Below are 16,736 nucleotides of genomic sequence, written 5' to 3' on the forward strand. Positions count from 1 at the left end.
ATGACTGACTGCTGGAAGAAGCAACAGCCACCAAACATTCTGGAAGAAATTCAGATGCCCCAATCTTAGTTTTGGCATAATGCCACTGGCTATCTCTCCTAATGCTGAAAACTTACTTCTTGCCCTGGCTGGTTTGGCTCAGTGGATAGAGCGTGGATCTGTAGACTGAAGGGTCCTAGGTTCGATTCCAGTCAAGGGCATATGCCTGGGTTGCGGGCTTGATCCCCAGTGGGGGGCGTGCAGGAGGCAGCCGGTCAATGATTCTCTCTCATCATTGATGTTTCTCTCTCTCTCTCCCTCTCCCTTCCTCTCTGAAATCAATACAAATATATATATATTTTGAAAAAACTTACTTCTTTCTGGACCTTCCATCATCCATAAGTAAGACCACCGTCAAGGGACAGGGCTAAATAACTAACAAAAATGTTATGACGACCTTTGCAGACTTTAAGCAATGAGTCAAGAGGACACAACCCTCTTCTGGCATCTGTCTTTGGTGTTGAGGGCAGTTTTCCAATGCTAGCGACCCAGATATTGCTCCATGGTGTCATTTCTGACCTGGCACCCCCTTATGTATCCACACACATTCAATTTAGAGACCCTAAAACTTTTCTCTCAGCTCGAGAGCACCTCGAAAAAAAGATAATGACTAGACACCTTTCTCCCTCTCCAATACTCTGCTTTGACCTCAAAAAAAAAAAAAAAAAAAAAAAGAGAGAGAGAGAGGAGGGTGAAGGGGAGGGCGTAGGGGAGGGGGAGGGTCGAGGGGGTAGTCCAACTCCAGTTTGGGGAAATCCAGCTCGCGTTTTGTCTCTCGCTCAGCGGTGCAGGGTCCAGCGAAGGCAGAGCCCCAGCTCCACTCTCTGAGGTCTGTCCTGGGGAGACTGCAGCTCCGGGGGGCTGACCTGGCCGGGAGGGACCGCTCCGGTACCGCATGGTGCTTGCAGCCGCTGGCCTCTCTGCTCACGGGTCTGCCCCCCCGGACGCGCCCCAGCCATGCATCGCTACCTGCCTCTCCACTGTGGACCGCTGGGAAGCAGCCGGCCGCCCCGGGCGCTGGAGCCCTGACCGTGCCCGGAGCCGGTAGGTGTCCGTCCCGGGCCCGCCCGCGCGCTGGCGCCCGCCGGGGACCCGGGCTCCAAAGTCGGGACGAGCGCGAGCTGGAAAGTTTGCTTGGAGCTGGCGGGGCGCCCGCTGCCCGGGGAGCCTGACCCGCCAGTGCGAGCTGGGACCCCGGCACAGGGCAGGGGCGCAGGGACCCGCACGCCCAGGCCGGAGGGGGGTGGAGGCGGCGCTCTCCTCCACTGGACGGGGGCCGGGGCGCCGAGTCCGCGGGTCTCGGGGGCCGCAGGGTGGGCAGGCTCCCAGCGGCGACCCCCCACCCCGGGCCGCTCGGGGAGCTTTTGTTGGGGGTGGGGAACAATGCCCCCGCCGGCGGTCGCGGCCGTCAGCCCGGGGCCCGGCTGCGGGGCGCAATGGGGCTGGCGCGGGCAGCGGAGGCGCCTGGGGCTCGGACCCCGCGCTCGGCTGGGACCCGGCTGGGGTGGGGAGGGCAGTGTGGCCTGGAGAGATCCCTGCGTTGCTGGCGATGGAGGCGCCTCTAGGGAGAGTCGGAGGTGGGGACGCCTCGGGGGAAGGGGAGGGAAGGGTCGGGAAGCTCTGGGGGGAGCCCGCGGTGCCTGGCGGCCGAGCGCGCCTCTAAGTTTGCTGCCTCCCCCGGCTGATACCGGGGACAGACGCGCCGGGAAGCCGTGTGGGAGCTCGCCTCCCGAAGCTTTTCGGGAGGAAACTTTGGTCAGGGGTGACCCGGAGTTCCCCGGGTCCGGGAGGAAGGGGACGGGCAATTGAATGGGTGTTTGGTCAAAATGGCTTTTCACAAACTCTTGTGAGGGCCACCCGGTCGCCAAACGCACTGGCGCTGCCGTCACTGCAGCCCCGTTGGGGCGCTATCCCGGGACGGGCCCCGCGGGGTGGGACGCGCGCGGCACTGGGGCCGGGACCAGCCCAGCGACACGTGGGGGCCGGTGCGGGGTGGCAGGGCCGCCACGCCTGGTGGGGTCCAGGCTGAGACCCGGCTAGTTCTCCCTCTGCCCTCTCCCTTTTCCCTCCCGTCCCTTTCCCCTCCCTCCCTCTCTCTCTCCTCTTTCCCCCTCTCCCTCTCTCTCTCCTCTCTCCCCCTCTCCCTCCCTTCCTCCTCTCCCCTCCTCCCCTCCCCTCCGTCTCTCACCCACCCTCCCAACCCATTTAGCTCCTAGAGAGGCTGTGTGCGGTCCATATATTCCTACCACGTGAGCGGGGAGCCCAAATTGGGCATTCCTGACCCAGTAAAAATGAATGTATCACCGAGAGAACAGATAGCGCTTCATCCAGGAGTGCCCCCCCGTACGCCCCAATTCAACTCGTCCCCCTCCCAAATTAACCGTCTTGCATCGGCCACTCTTGTGCCCTCCCCAGCCTCCCTGTCGGCGCAAAATGATCTGCATAACCCACTGGAATAATGGTCCGTTTGTGAAGCCACGTTTGAAAAGTGCCTCCAGATCTTGAGTGGGGGCGAGAGGAGGTGCCCTCGCCGGTGTCCGCGGGGTGCGCAGCGCAGCGGCCCGCGCGCGGATGGGTGGCCGGGCGGCGCTGTGGGGCGGCCACCGCGGGTCCGCCGGGAACCAAAATGTGCTCCCCCCTCCCCCACCCCCTCCCTACAATCTCAAGTGGAATAAAAACGTTGCCTCCCTTAGGCCTCAGGATGTTAAAAGGAATATGGAAATGGCTCTTGTTAACCAGTTTGGGTCAGAGTTATTGAGGGCATACTAGGAATTTATGACTACAATTAAACGAGGGGGGGGGGTACTTGCAGATAGGTGTGTAAATTAGGAGATATTTGGAGCTTAGTCCGTATTACTTATACTTCGGTCACATCATTTTGGGTGCGTTTCCTGACTTTATTTTTGCTGGCCACACAGGTGAAAAACCAAGTCCCTTCCCTCCCCAATTAAAGAGATTTTAATAAGGCGGTTTGCCAACCCCTGACAGTGTTTAATGCCCTGTTCTGGTCTCAGTGAATCTTCAGAGTCAAGTTATAGGGATGAGTCCTCATACAGTGTCCCTTCTGCTTTGAGAAGCTCAGTGGCTCAGCCTTCCGGCCCTGGGTCCACCATTCACCATTTTAATACGAGTTAAGCAGCGCTTCCAGCTCTGGTCCGCCAGAATGGATGGCTAGGAGGTTTGGATCATCATGGTCTCTGCCCTTTGTTCCTTTTCTCTTCCTGCTCCAATCTTCTTTATCTGGTTTGTCTCTCCCCTCCCCCACCCTCTGCTTCGCTTCTTTATCTTTCTCTCTCTGTATGTTTAAATTTCTCTGTTCCTCCTGTTTTTCTGCCTTTAGTCTTTAATGTTTTGATCCCAAGTGGTCTGCTTAATATTCTATAGTTTCATTCCTATACATTTCTTTCCCTTTCTCCGTCTTCTGGCCTTTTAAAGGAATCTTTTCCTTTTTAGACATTTTCTTAGGCTTTTCCCTCTCCGTCCCAATGTGTTTTATGCTTTTCTTATTTTTAGAAGGGTCATTCCATCTCCATTTTAACTTCTCCCTTCCTTTTTCTGTGGCCCTTTTTGGCCCTTTTTCTTGCTCCCTGCAGGGCAGCAGGGTTGTTTTACATATGGAAGGAGCCTTTGACTGAATCTGCTGGTATTCTAGTGCGTTTCCTTGAAACAGCCTTTCCCTGTGCGAGGCTCTCACACTTCCTGTGGTAGAAACTATCTAGGAACGGCAAGCAGCCCGCCCACCTCCTCTTCCCTTACGTAGAACTTACTGGAGGAAACGAAGCCAGGTGATACCTTTTAAAAATAAATGTTTTAAGTCTGGTCTTTCTCAGTCAAGTGCAGTAGTAGCCTTTCGGTTCCCAGGAGCTGGGAAATCAGCATTACTTTTGCAACTTGCTATATATATGCAAATACTCGCCACTCATTGGGCCAGTGCTGCTAGTGAGAAGGAGTGCCATATAATTTTACATTGACATGCGGGCTGGATGATTCCATCAGGTCAGCAGCCACTTCCTGCCCAGGGGAATTTGGGAGATCCAGAAGGAGGGAGGAATATAGGTGAGAGAGGACTTTTTGACATGGTGCTGTCATCTTGTCCTTTACAGACAACTGATTCAGTTTAGGAAGTCAGCCTTTCATTTTTCTAGGCAAGGTGATTAGTTCAATAATTGTAAGAGAAAAAAAAGCCTCTGTTAAGAGTAAGACTGTGACTACTTAGTAAGCTCAAATGACATAGAGGCAAAAATCAGATCCTGTTGAGCAATTGGGTTGTGAATACTAGAGGTCACCGGTTTGGTTCTGGGTCAGGGCATGTGCCTGGATTTTGGGCTCCATCCCCAGTAGGGGGCGTGTGGGAGGCAGCCTACCTACCGACATTTCTCTCGATGTTTCTATCCCTCTCCCTGGAGGGGAAAAGTCAACAAGAACACATTTTTTAAAAATTAAAAATTTGTGTGAGTAATGAGCAGATCCTTATAGGCCAGTTTATCATCTTCACCCTGGGGCCTGTTCTTGCCACTTCTCCAGTCGGCCCTTAACCTTACTTTCTCTACGCTAGCGTGGTGTTGCTTCATGTTTCAAAGTGTGTTGGCCTCTTATCTCTTGGCCTATAATATTTGGATCTCATACATTCCAGTCTCCTATTTCACAATGATATTTTAGGGAAAAAATTTTTTAATTGTGGGTTAGGGGTCTTGGTGCCCTCTGGTGAAAGATTGGTTAAAAAAGTAATCCCACATTTTTTTTTTGGGGGGGGAGGGGGGCAGGTGTTGTTTCATTTTGTTTTCTCTTCCAGAAAAATAAGAACTCAGAGGATAGTGTCAATTAATTGCATATGGTTTCCCCTGATGGGCTACTGTATATGTTTAATAACAGGGACACCATTCTCTTATTTTCTGCGTCCATCGTATTATCCTGTAGCACTCAGACTCTAGAATTCTCCTCGGATAGCTTAAAACTGATTTTGAGAAATAATTGAAATGTCAGTTTTCATTAGAAATGAAAAATGGAATTAGTATACAATTGTAAATGTACTTTTCTGACTTAAATACTCTACAATGAATAAAAGCACCCCCCCCAAAAAAAAAAGAAAAGGGAGCAATTAATAATGTTTACAAATTATTAAGGAAAATATATTTAAGGAGATATGTAGGGAGAATTCCATATTTAAATATGGACCTATTTTATGAATGAACTACATTTTTCCCCCTCACACATTTCAGAAAAACCCCCCAAAAGCTTGCTGCCTCTTCTTCTAGAGCTCAGCTCTGGGAATAACTTGGCTTATTACTAAAGAAGGTTATGTTTCATTAGTGGAGCCGAGGGTGATGAAGGTGGAATCTTATTTTGTGTGTGATTGTCTGTTTCTTTGGCTCGGTGGTACCCAGTGATTTCCCCCCTGCAGTTGGATTTTTCAGGGGGCCTTTGGCCTCTTTCACCATCTCATAGAAAGGCTCTTACCATTTAAAGAGGCCACGTCTCCCCAGTCCATTTGCTTATACTTTTTCCATTTCCTTGTCTGGCTTTTTCAGGAGATAAGGTTTGAATGGTAAACATTATCTTAATTACAAGTCTGAATTTCTAAAGCACTTCAATTTAAACATAAAAGAATATGTAAGAGACAGATTGATTTAGAAACGACTCTTAAAAGCAGATCCCACAACACCCTCTGGCATATCCAGATTACTTGCTTTCATGTATGAATTTTAATTTTCATGGATGCTTACAATGCCTGGATTATATGTTCCTAATACATTTTTAGCAATGTGTTCTTGATAAAGCTAATATTGATATTGTTGAATTTCTAGAGAAGGGAATGGATTGCTTTTCATTATCTGAAAAAAAAAACAAAAGATTGCTGACTTTTTGGAGATTGATTGCAAGTGGAATGGCTTTTGTTTTCTAAAGCTGTTGGTACAAGAAAGATCATCCACGCATTTCTCTGATAACATTTGGAGAAAATATCTGATAGTTTTTCACAGCCAAGAATTAGTGCACGTGGGAGAAAATTATTATTTTTAATATTTTTATTGATTTTAGAGAGCAAGGGAGAGGGAGAGAGAGACAGAAACATCAATGATGAGAGAGAATCTTCAATGAGCTGCCTCCTGCACAGCCCTTAGTGGGGATAGAGTCTGCAACCCCGGCATGTGCCCTTGATTGGAATTGAATCTGGGACCCTTCAGTCCTCAGGCCGACTCTATCCATTGAGCAAAACTGGCCAGGGCAAATTTTTATTTTATTTTATTTTATTTTTTTAAGAAAAAGGGTAAAACAGTATTAGTTGCCAAGAACTCAAACGAAGCATTCTCTGGCCTGGTGTTTGTATTTGGCACAGATTTATCAAAATGTTATTTTTCTTGTGGTTAATGTTATCATTACCGTCTATTTAAAAAGTCTTTTAACAGGCAAAATGCTTTGCCTCTGTTGTGCTCTGTGATTATACAGTGTGTGGTCTACAGTATTAGGTGGGAAACAAGAACTAGATTTTGCTTTGCAGGGTATGTCAGACTGGGTTAAACTGGTTCTATAATAATAATAATAATAATAATAATAATAATAATAATTACCATTAAGCCTATTTTTTCTTTAATTTTCTTTTGCGTTAGGAACACTTTTTTTTTTAACCTCCCATGCATTAAACACCTATTATTTGCCAGCCCTGTGCTAAGCCTTTAGACATAACATCTTATTATATTCTCATCATTACCAGTGAGGCTGGTACTATGATGCTTACTGTCTTATTACACATAAGGAAACTGAGGTTGTAGAGAGACCAAGGAATTCTAGAGTCACATGGCCAGTAATGTTTCTGAGCTGGAAACTGAAGCCAGGTCTGCATCTTTCCAAAGGGTCTACCTTCCCCCGCTTCCCTCTTCCACCTCTTACCCTGCCTTCCCCTTCTATCTCAGATATCATGATGAAACTAGCACCACCAGGCTTTCCCTGTAGGAGCCCATTGATACCTCAAAACAACTCCTTTTCAGATGCAGAAACTTTGACTCAGTTAAGTGGTTTGCTGAAAAACATAGCTGGTGATTACAGGTTCAAATCTAGGGTTTTTGTGACAAGGGCTCTAGGCACTAAACCAGGGGTCCTCAAACTACGGCCCGAGGGCCACATGCGGCCCTCAGAAAACATTTATCCGGCCCGCCGGGTGTTTTTGCCGCCTCTGTGTGCATAGGAATTTGTTCATAGTTTTTTTTTTTAAATTATAATCCGGCCCTCCAACGGTCTGAGGGACAGTGAACTGGCCCCCTGTTTAAAAAGTTTGAGGACCCCTGCGACTAAACCAACCAGTGCATCCCAGGATTACCTGGGTCAGCACAGCAAAAACAAAAGCAAAATTTGAGAATGATAGAGGGCTGTCAGGTAATAACATTAAAAAAAACAAAAATAAGTAATAACATTTTAAAATAAATGAGCCTATCTCAGACACTTTTACAAAAGGACTTTGGTTACGTTTTTTAGAAAGGACATTTTTTTTTTTTTTTTTTAGAAAGGACATTTCAATGAGAAAAAACAGGAAGGCATAATTTCAGTTGGAGAGTTGATTAAAATGAATAAATTCATCTTTATGAAAAACTTTATATTGTCTCATTTTCTTTCTCATTTTGCCACAGACTGTGATCACTTGGTTGTAGACCAGTGTTTGGTAACCATTCTCCTACCCCATGCTGTCTCACAAATCCAACAACCTGGCAGCTGTTATAGAGAAGTAGCGCCCAGTGTGTTGTCAGAGTGTTGATTCTGTGATCTTTGGAGAGTCTACTGATGTGTTTTGTATGGTGAGCTTCATTCTCATTCATATCTTGGTCTTATTTTGGGTCAGGGCAGGCAACATGAGGAGATGAAAAGGCAATTGATGATGATGGCTCTTGGTCAGCCCCTTTCCTTTTCTCCTCTTTTCTTGCTTATCTAGCTGCCCTAGTATTCTTTGATGTTTGAATTATTTCATTTTCTCCTTATTTCCAATTTCCTTGCCTAAGCATTCATCACGAGACATTTGGGACGCTGGGTAGAAGGAATTTTAGAACCAACAGTCTTTGGATTAAGTCGGGTGAAAGAGAAAAGAGGCTTATCATTTTTGGGTGTGGGCAGTGCCTACCAGAGAGCCTTCCTTATACATCATAGGTACTCAACAGTTACTTGTTGGACCAGTGAGTCTTATTTGTAACCTAATCTGTTAATATTAACTTCTAAGATTTTATATTACTTTGTGTGCATGTGAAAAGCTCAAAATTTGTTAGTTGAAATGTGGTATTAATATTTCTGTATCTCTAAGGAGTAGAGTATCTTGGATTATATAAGCCTCTTCCTCTGGCTTTAGGCCAGCTTTGCTGTCAAACCAATGATACCTCAGCCTGTGTGGTGATGAGCTGAGGAAAGAGATTAAGAAATATTTTTGTTGTTGTTAATCCTCACCTGAAGATATTTTTCCATTGATTTTTAGAGAGAGTGGAAAGGAGTGGGAGAGAGAGAGAAACCTCATTGTGAGAGAGACACATTGATTGGTTGCCTGCCACACGCACCCCCATCAGGGCCGGAGTTGAGCCTGCAACTGAGGTACATGCCTTTGACTGGACTTGAAACCGTGAACCTTCAGTCCACAGGCTGACACTCTATCCATTGAGTGAAACCAGCTAGGGCAAGAAATACTTTTTTTATAGCAAAGGTGGAAATTTATTGAAGAATAAGTACAGACTCTCACATAGGGAGTGGGGAAAAGGGTCCCACAGAACTGACTCCCATGTAGTGAGGGGGAAGAGTCCCCAGAAATACTTTTTTAAGTACCGTAAACAAATTTGTGAAGATTGGGATTTGAGCTTTAAACTCCATGTAGCAACAATAGTGTGGTTTCTGCTCTAAAGAAACCCCCATGCTTACCTTATTCCAAGAAATTCATCAACTTCATCAATTGTCACAGTAAATAAAGTAGCTTTACTGTGAATCTAGAATTTAAAGAATGTTTTAGTGATTTTTCTGTTTACTATATCTTTTGCAGTAAAAATTCCAGTTTCCTCATTTTAATTAATAATTGGTAGTAAATGTTGTGTTTCAAATGGGAGAATGCATTGGGAAAAGACTCACCTGCAATGTTTTTTTTGTTATTTCAGACCACACTTGGTGCGAGTAAGCCCAACCATGGTGCAGCCAGATTCTTCTCAAAAGTGAGACCTTCCGAAGGACCAATGACTCTGTTCCCCGTGTCCTTTCATTTTCTCCTCCTACTCCATCACTATGTCTCGATCCCGCCACGCCAAGCCTTCCAGATTAGTCAGGAGGGAAGATCTAAACAAAAAGAAAAACAGTCAACTGAAGAAGACCCTCAGGCCAGTCAACAGAAATGTGGCATCAGGCAAGACCATGAGCCCCGGACAATTAAAGCAATTCATTCAAGAAAGGGAGGTTAAGAAAAAAACGGAACCCAAACCACCACCCATGCCAGTCAGAAGCCTGCTGACAAGAGCCAGCGCAGCACGAATGAAGTTGGAGAGGACTGAGGCTCTTTTTCGGAACCCGGAGTCCTTAACTTGCAATGGGTTTACAATGACTCTCCGAAGAACCTCCCTTAGCAGGCGACTCTCCCAACCCCCACTGGTCATAGCCAAACCCAAGAAAGTCTCACCTCCTAAGAATTTAGAAAAGCAACATAAGTGTGATCATAAGGTAACGCCCTCGGAGAATGATTCTGTACCAACACAAGACCCCCTAATCCCTCCTGATATAGAGAATCTAATGGACATACAAAATGCGTCTTTAGTTACAGATGAGAGCCAAGGGACAGCCCAGTCTTGGTGCCAAAGGGTGGAGGATTCCAAAATAAATTTTCCCACTCACAGTGGCCCTGCAGCAGGCATCCTTTCTGGGGCGCAGGAAGGGACACATGGTGGTGAAGGACTGTTCTCTAAAGAGACATTGGATGACATCAGTGATTCCCCAAGAATGTTTGCTCAGGACACTCTGTGTGCTCCTTTGCCCCTTCGAGCAGACCTTAATGTTACCTCGGAAGGAAACAGCAGCATTCAGGTAGAAGATTTGGGTTCACAAGTAGAATCTCTTAAGCTATCTGATTCTTACCCGAATCCCATCCAAAGTGAACATGATTGCTGCCCCACCTCCAGCTTTAATAAGGTTATACCTGAATTGGACCTTAGAAACTACTTGTCAATTGATGGGTCAGTATATTCTACCTCATTATTAAAACTCTTCTTGGCAGGTTCAGAACAAGGAGCCCTTGGTGCTGAACCAGATCCTCTGGAGACCCTCAAGGCTACTCCAGATCAGCGGGCAGTTCCTGATAACACCCCTGTCTTAGGACAGGCCTTTAGTGCAGTTCCACATCAATGGGAAATTCCTGGTGCTAATCTGGTTCATGGAGGGGCTCTGGGTGAGACCCCAGACCCACCAGAGATCGCTGGTGCTATTTCAGTCCAAGGAGATGTCTTTGGTGCCATCCTCAATCAGGAAATCCTTGGTCCATACCAGATGGGAGCGAGTACTGCCTCAGACCCATCTGTCTTTCTTCCTGCTCCTCTAAACCCAGTTGCTACCTATACCGCTCTCCCAGAATGGCCTGATCCCCAGAGCACGGTTTCATACGGGCTTGAGATCCAAGGTACTATGCAGATTTTACCTTTGGGCTCAGGTCACACTCCTCAACCATCCTCCAACTCAGAGGTAAATTCCGAACCTCCAGTCATGGCTATACACAATGTGGAAAATGAGAAGCAAGTCCATCTATGCTTTCCACCAGCTGACACTCAGGGGTTTGCATTAGCCCCTGAAGGAGGACTCCACGGTGCTTCACAGACCCTTGCCCAAGACGCCCAGGCTGGTCCCAGCAAATCGGAAGGAGGGAGCTCCCAGGTTGGCACCACAGTGGTGTCTACGCCAGTGTCACTTGCCAGTACCTCCTCTTCTCCTTCCCACACAACTGTGCTACCTACTTTGGAAAAGAAGAAACGGAAGCGATGTGGGGTCTGTGAGCCCTGCCAGCAGAAGGCCAACTGTGGTGAATGTACTTACTGCATAAACAGAAAGAACAGCCACCAGATCTGTAAGAAGAGGAAATGTGAGGAACTGAAAAAAAAGCTGCCCGGCCTTGTGCCGAAGGTGAGTAAATACCCAAGGGCCTGGGAGACGCCTGGGAGACTTGATAGAGGGATCTGTGTGGGGATAGCTCAGTATCGGACCCTTTTCCTGGGCTGTAAAATGTTGCTTTAAGTTATCGATTAGAAACGACCTACCTGCAGTACGTCTTGTGCATTGACACATGAGCTTATTTTTAGAATTTGTCTCAGAAAACCAGAACATACAGTTTTTTCATTGTAGAGTTGGATAGAGACACAGGGAAATGGTATGAAATGTGATTTTGCAAACATTTCCACTGTGCCTCATTTGGCTAACTATGTGTCTTTTTTGGAAGTTACAGGTTTAAAAATTAAGAGTGGAACAAATACATTAACTTCTTTGTAGCCTGAGAAACCAGAGGAATTAAACTTTCTTTTTTTTTTTTTATGATCCCCCTTTTAAAAAATTTATGATTTTTAGCATTGACTGGTTTGGCTCAATGGATAGAGCGTTGGCCCGAGGACTGGAGAGTGCCGGGTTCCATGACCGGGTTGCAGGCTTGATCCCCGGTGGGGAGTGTGCAGGAGGCAGCCGATCAATGATTCTCTCTCTCATCATTGATGTTCTATCTCTCTCCTTTCCCTTCAATAAAAATATGTTAAAAATAAAAAATATTTGATTTTACACAGAGAGGAGGGGCAGAGAGAGGTAGAGAAAGGAGAGAGAGAGAGAGAGAGAGAGAGAAGAGAGAGAGAGAGAGAGAAAGAGAGAGAACATGACTTTGTTGTTCTGCTCATTTATGCATTCATTGCCTCTTGTATGTGCCCTGACCAGGGAATCAAACCCGTAACCTTGGCATACTGGATGACTGAACTACCCAGCCAGGGCTTGAATTAAACTTCTTTTGAAACAATAAACTGTTTGCATTCTTTATTTTTTTTTTAATATATTTTATTGATTTTTTTACAGAGAGGAAGGGAGAGGGATAGAGAGTTAGAAACATCGATGAGCAAGAAACATCGATCAGCTGCCTCCTGCATGCCCCCTACTGGGGATGTGCCTGCAGCCTAGGTACATGCCCTTGTCCGGAATCGAACCTGGGACCCTTGAGTCCCCAGGCCGACGCTCTATCCACTGATCCAAACCGGTTAAGGCTGTTTGCATTCTTGATCTTGAAACTTTGCCTTAGAGGTATAACACAATATAGCTTTCCTCTCAATTTTGACAGGTGATTTCTACCTACTCTACGTTTCTCACAGGGTTGTGGGATTAGATGGTACTTAGAAGTTGAGCCTGGCACAGTTAGTGTGCTTGCAGTCCCAGCTTTTCTGGAAACTGAGGCAGGAGGCTCTCTGGAGCCCGGATGCTGGGCTGTAGTGCCTGCACTAAGTGTGGCAGCAATATGGCGACTTCTAGGAGTGGGGGACCGCCAGGTTACCTAAGGGGAGAGGTGAACCTGCCCAGGGCAGAAACAAGCATGTTAAAGCTGGTGCTACTGGATGTGGAGAGAGCAGAGCGCCTGAGGAAGGGCTGCTTCGTGACTAACACATCCAACAGTAACTTGGGCTTACTCCTCACGGGTGGCAGCATACCATGACCGTCCTGTGACATTTCGCCCAACAATAACAAAAAGCAAACAGCTGGTGCTGATCACCTGTGAATAGCCATGCTAGTCTGGGCAACATAGGGAGACCCCGTCTCTTTTGCCCCTCCCTGATTTAGGGAATCCTGTATCTCCTAATATTCCCTGTGATATATAGATATTGGTCCTCATGGCTACATTTCATGAACCTAAGGTAGTAAAAGTATTGGTTGATTTAGACTTTACTTAGAGGATTATGTAGAGCTTGGTTAATACTCAAACTTGCTTTTCAGACCTTGAAAACACCCATCAATTATGGTGTTTTATGATTTTTAGCTCCCTCTTTGAAGTTAATATTTATTTTGTGTCCATTACGAATACAGGTATGGTAGACGAGATTAAAAAGTATTGAGAATTTAGGGTCTGGCTGACTAAAAGGTTGCATTTAAAAAGAAAGGATGAATGCCATGATTTCCATGACAGTCCTCCATTAATATTTGTGTGTAAGGAAATGAGAGTGGTAAGTACAGGTTAGCAGTGAGTTTGATGTTCCTTCCTCTGGCAAACAGCAATACAGTGTGGACTAAGTCACCCTTTAAGGGCAGATTCCTGGGGTGGAGATAGAGTGGGCGTCCTTTTCAGAAAACTGGGGAGTCTGACCAGGACTTGTAGAAAAGCTAGGTTGCATTTAGTGCAGGTGTGTATGTGTGATCTAATCCTATGAATGAAATTTCGGTGTCATAGGATATGTATACTTTATTGATAGGTACTGTCAAACTGCCCTCCCAAACGGCCATATCAGGACACACTCCCATCAGTGCAGTGGGTTATAAGAGCAGAAAGTCCTTCTTTTGGAGTGGTTATTAAAGGCTGGTGGCAAGCTTTATTTCATACTAGAGGCCCTGTGCACGAGTAGGGTCCCTAGGCCTTACCTGCGATCAAGTCTATTCTGTGGGGCAACCTGTGGGGCAGTTCCGGGTCCCCTGCTGGCACCCACCTTGGCCGGCCTGGCGCTGCCCACTCGCTGGCCCTGCTCCCCTATCGCCCTGCCACCTTCGTCACTGGTCACCTCCCTCTGTGGGGTGACTGGTGTGGCGATTACCCCCCCCCCCCCCCCACACCCAGCTTGGCTGGCTTGGGGCCTGCAGGCTGGGGGCAGCTTCTGCATTGAGCGTCTGCCCCCTGGTGGTCAGTGCACGTCATAGCTCCCGGTTCACCATTTGTTTGGTTGATTTGTATATTAGGCTTTTATTATATAGGATTTTTACTAATTCTCTCCCTTTAGTGGAACAGAGTCTCAGTATGTTGTTACACTGTAGGCAGATTCTTTTTTTTTTTTTTAAATATATTTTATTGATTTCTTACAGAGAGGAAGGGAGAGAGATAGAGAGTTAAAAACATCGATGAGAAAGAAACATCAATCAGCTGCCTTCTGCACATCTCCTACTGGGGATGTGCCCACAACCCAGGTACATGCCCTTGACCGGAATCGAACCTGGGACCTTTCAGTCCGCAGGCCGACGCTCTATCCACTGAGCCAAACTGGTTTCGGCTGTAGGCAGATTCTTTCCTTTTTAAAAATTTAATTTATTGGGGTGACATTGGTTAATAAAATTATAAATTTCAGGGGTACAACTCTAGAAGACCTCTCTGGGCAAATTCTTTTTAATTCTTTTTTTTTTTTAAATTAAATCTTTATTGTTCAGATTATTACAGTTGTTCCTCTTTTTTCCCCCCCATAGCTCCCCTCTACCCGGTTCCCACCCCACCCTCTGCCCTTACCCCTCTCCCCCCCACTGTCCTCATCCATAGGTGTATGATTTTCTTTTTTTTTTTTTTAATATATTTTATTGATTTTTTACAGAGAGGAAGGGAGAGAGCTAGAGAGTTAGAAACATTGATGAGAGAGAAACATCGATCAGCTGCCTCCTGCACATCTCCTACTGGGGATGTGCCCACAACCCAGGTACATGCCCTTGACCGGAATCGAACCTGGGACCTTTCAGTCCGCAGGCCGATGCTCTATCCACTGAGCCAAACCGGTTTTGGTGATAGGTGTATGATTTTCATAGTTTCTTGGCTTGGAGCAGCATAACTCCAGTCTTCACATGCAGTCTCCCTGGCACATACTTATGTCCAAATGTGTCCTCTTTATAAGGACACCAGTCATGATGGATTAGGGCCCCACAACACTTCAGGATGACCTTAACCAATTACTAGTCAACATTGCAACTTGTCAACCTTTTCTGTTTCATTCTTTTAAAAAATATATATATTTGAAGTTTATTTTATGTGCAAAGAGATAGCATTCTGTCGTAAGGTAGCTGTCTTGAAAGACCCATTCATGGAAGTTCACTTAGTCCAACCTAATGAAGCCTATGTCCTTCGGGTCCTGATGGAAACATTGGTGGCACATGTTGAGCCCGTATTTCCAGACCAGACCGAGCTGGTTTGAACAGATGCTGCGAGAACGAGAACCCTGGCCGGATTTTCTCGGGTGGCTCCAGTAGAGTTTCTGGTGACCCATCTTGCTCTCTCTGTAGCAACGAGGAAAATAGTCTATTTCATTCTTGACTTAAATTATTTATCCAAAAACACTGACTTATTTGACTGAGCCATTTGGACATTTGACCAAACATATTTAAGGTGGACATTTAAGGTGTTTCTAAAGTATTTTATTTCAAATCTTACTGCAATGAATAATCTTCCTTTACTCAAGAATCTTCACAGTATGAGAATCGTTCACAATGTTGCCAGTAACTTAAGGTTTTCACAAACATACATCTAAAACACTTAGCAATTTCTCCAGCAGCGAGACCTCCCTTGAAAGCTCCTCTGTTGCCAGGAGACATCATTGCCAAAAATGTTCTATGTCTAATACATATAAACAAATTGGCTCTCTTTCCTAAACTTGCTACTCATCTTACATTACATGGTGCAATGGCTCACCTGTATGGTTACCCAAAATGGAAAATTCAGTCATTTTTGAGTCCCTCCACTCATTCTTCTTGATTCTCTTGTCCGACAAGATCTGAGCACTTCTACCTCTCCATTTTCTTGGCCACTACTACAGTTGAGGCCTTTATCTCTTACTGGAACAAGTTTAGTGTTGTCTTTATTCTCAGCAAGTATTTATTGCACTTCTACTTTGGGATTGTTCACTGAGTTGGGGGGGGGCAGCGGGGAGGGGAGATACAGTTGTGAGTGAAGCAGCTAGCAAGGAAGTCAGGATGTTGAACAGCAAGCTCTCATTAGTGCAGTTTAAGTTTTTTCTGAAATCCCGATTCTCCTACTAAAATACATGTAATACTCTTCTGTATGTGTGGGATATCTTACAAATCAAAAGAAAATAGAGCAAAACTTTTAGTGCCTTCAATTATAGATGAAGCTATTTGCAAACCATCAGGTTTATAAATTTAGATGTCAGTGTGAGGTTTACGTATATAAACTTGCTCTGGCAAGCAAGTGGACACTATTGTAAAGTTCTGTTGGTGTGAGAAAGCACAATATTTGTTAATGGATGGATGACTTTGGCTATTGGTCATAATCTCCTAAGTGCCACACACTGCATCTGATTACATGGATACTGATTGCTTTCAGAGACGAAGGTAAAGGGAGAGAGAGAGAAACATCAATGCGGGGGAGAATCATTGATCGGCGGCCTCCTGCATGACTGCCACTGGGGATTGAGTCCACAGCCCAGGCATATGCCCTGATCAGGAATAGAACCGTGACTACCTGGTTCATTGGTGAACATTCAACCATGGAGCTACATGGCTGGCCCACATATTTCATTAAAACAAACAAGAAAAACAACTTTCAGCCCTGCCAGTAGGGGGGTGCAGGAGGTAGCCGATTCATGCTTCTCTGTCATCACGGATGTTTCTATGTCTCTTTCCCTCTTCCTTCCTATCTCTGAAATCAAGAAAAACATTTGAAAAAAAAATCTTTCAGCTCTAGCCTGTTTCACTCAGAGGGCAGAGCTTTAGCTTGCGGACTGAAGGGTCCTGGGTTCGATTCTGCCCAAGGTCAAATGCCCGGGTTG

General features: G+C 46.0%; 1 protein-coding gene and 1 non-coding gene across 2 annotated transcripts; one reads left to right on the forward strand and one right to left on the reverse strand.

Moving 5' to 3' along the window:
• The first annotated feature begins 12,605 nt into the window (after window positions 1-12,605).
• Window positions 12,606-12,733, forward strand: LOC118670378. Its single transcript, XR_004972287.1, has one exon. It is a non-coding gene; the product is annotated as a small nucleolar RNA SNORA11 (small nucleolar RNA).
• Window positions 12,734-15,047: 2,314 nt separating this feature from the next.
• On the reverse strand, window positions 15,048-15,218 carry LOC118670075 (40S ribosomal protein S29-like). The gene has a single exon (XM_036336915.1). It carries the CDS (start codon window positions 15,216-15,218, stop codon window positions 15,048-15,050), a length of 171 nt encoding a protein of 56 aa, XP_036192808.1.
• Window positions 15,219-16,736: the final 1,518 nt, after the last annotated feature.

This window comes from Myotis myotis, unplaced genomic scaffold (assembly GCF_014108235.1).
Source record: "Myotis myotis isolate mMyoMyo1 unplaced genomic scaffold, mMyoMyo1.p scaffold_m19_p_15, whole genome shotgun sequence".
Taxonomy (NCBI): Eukaryota; Metazoa; Chordata; class Mammalia; order Chiroptera; family Vespertilionidae; genus Myotis; species Myotis myotis.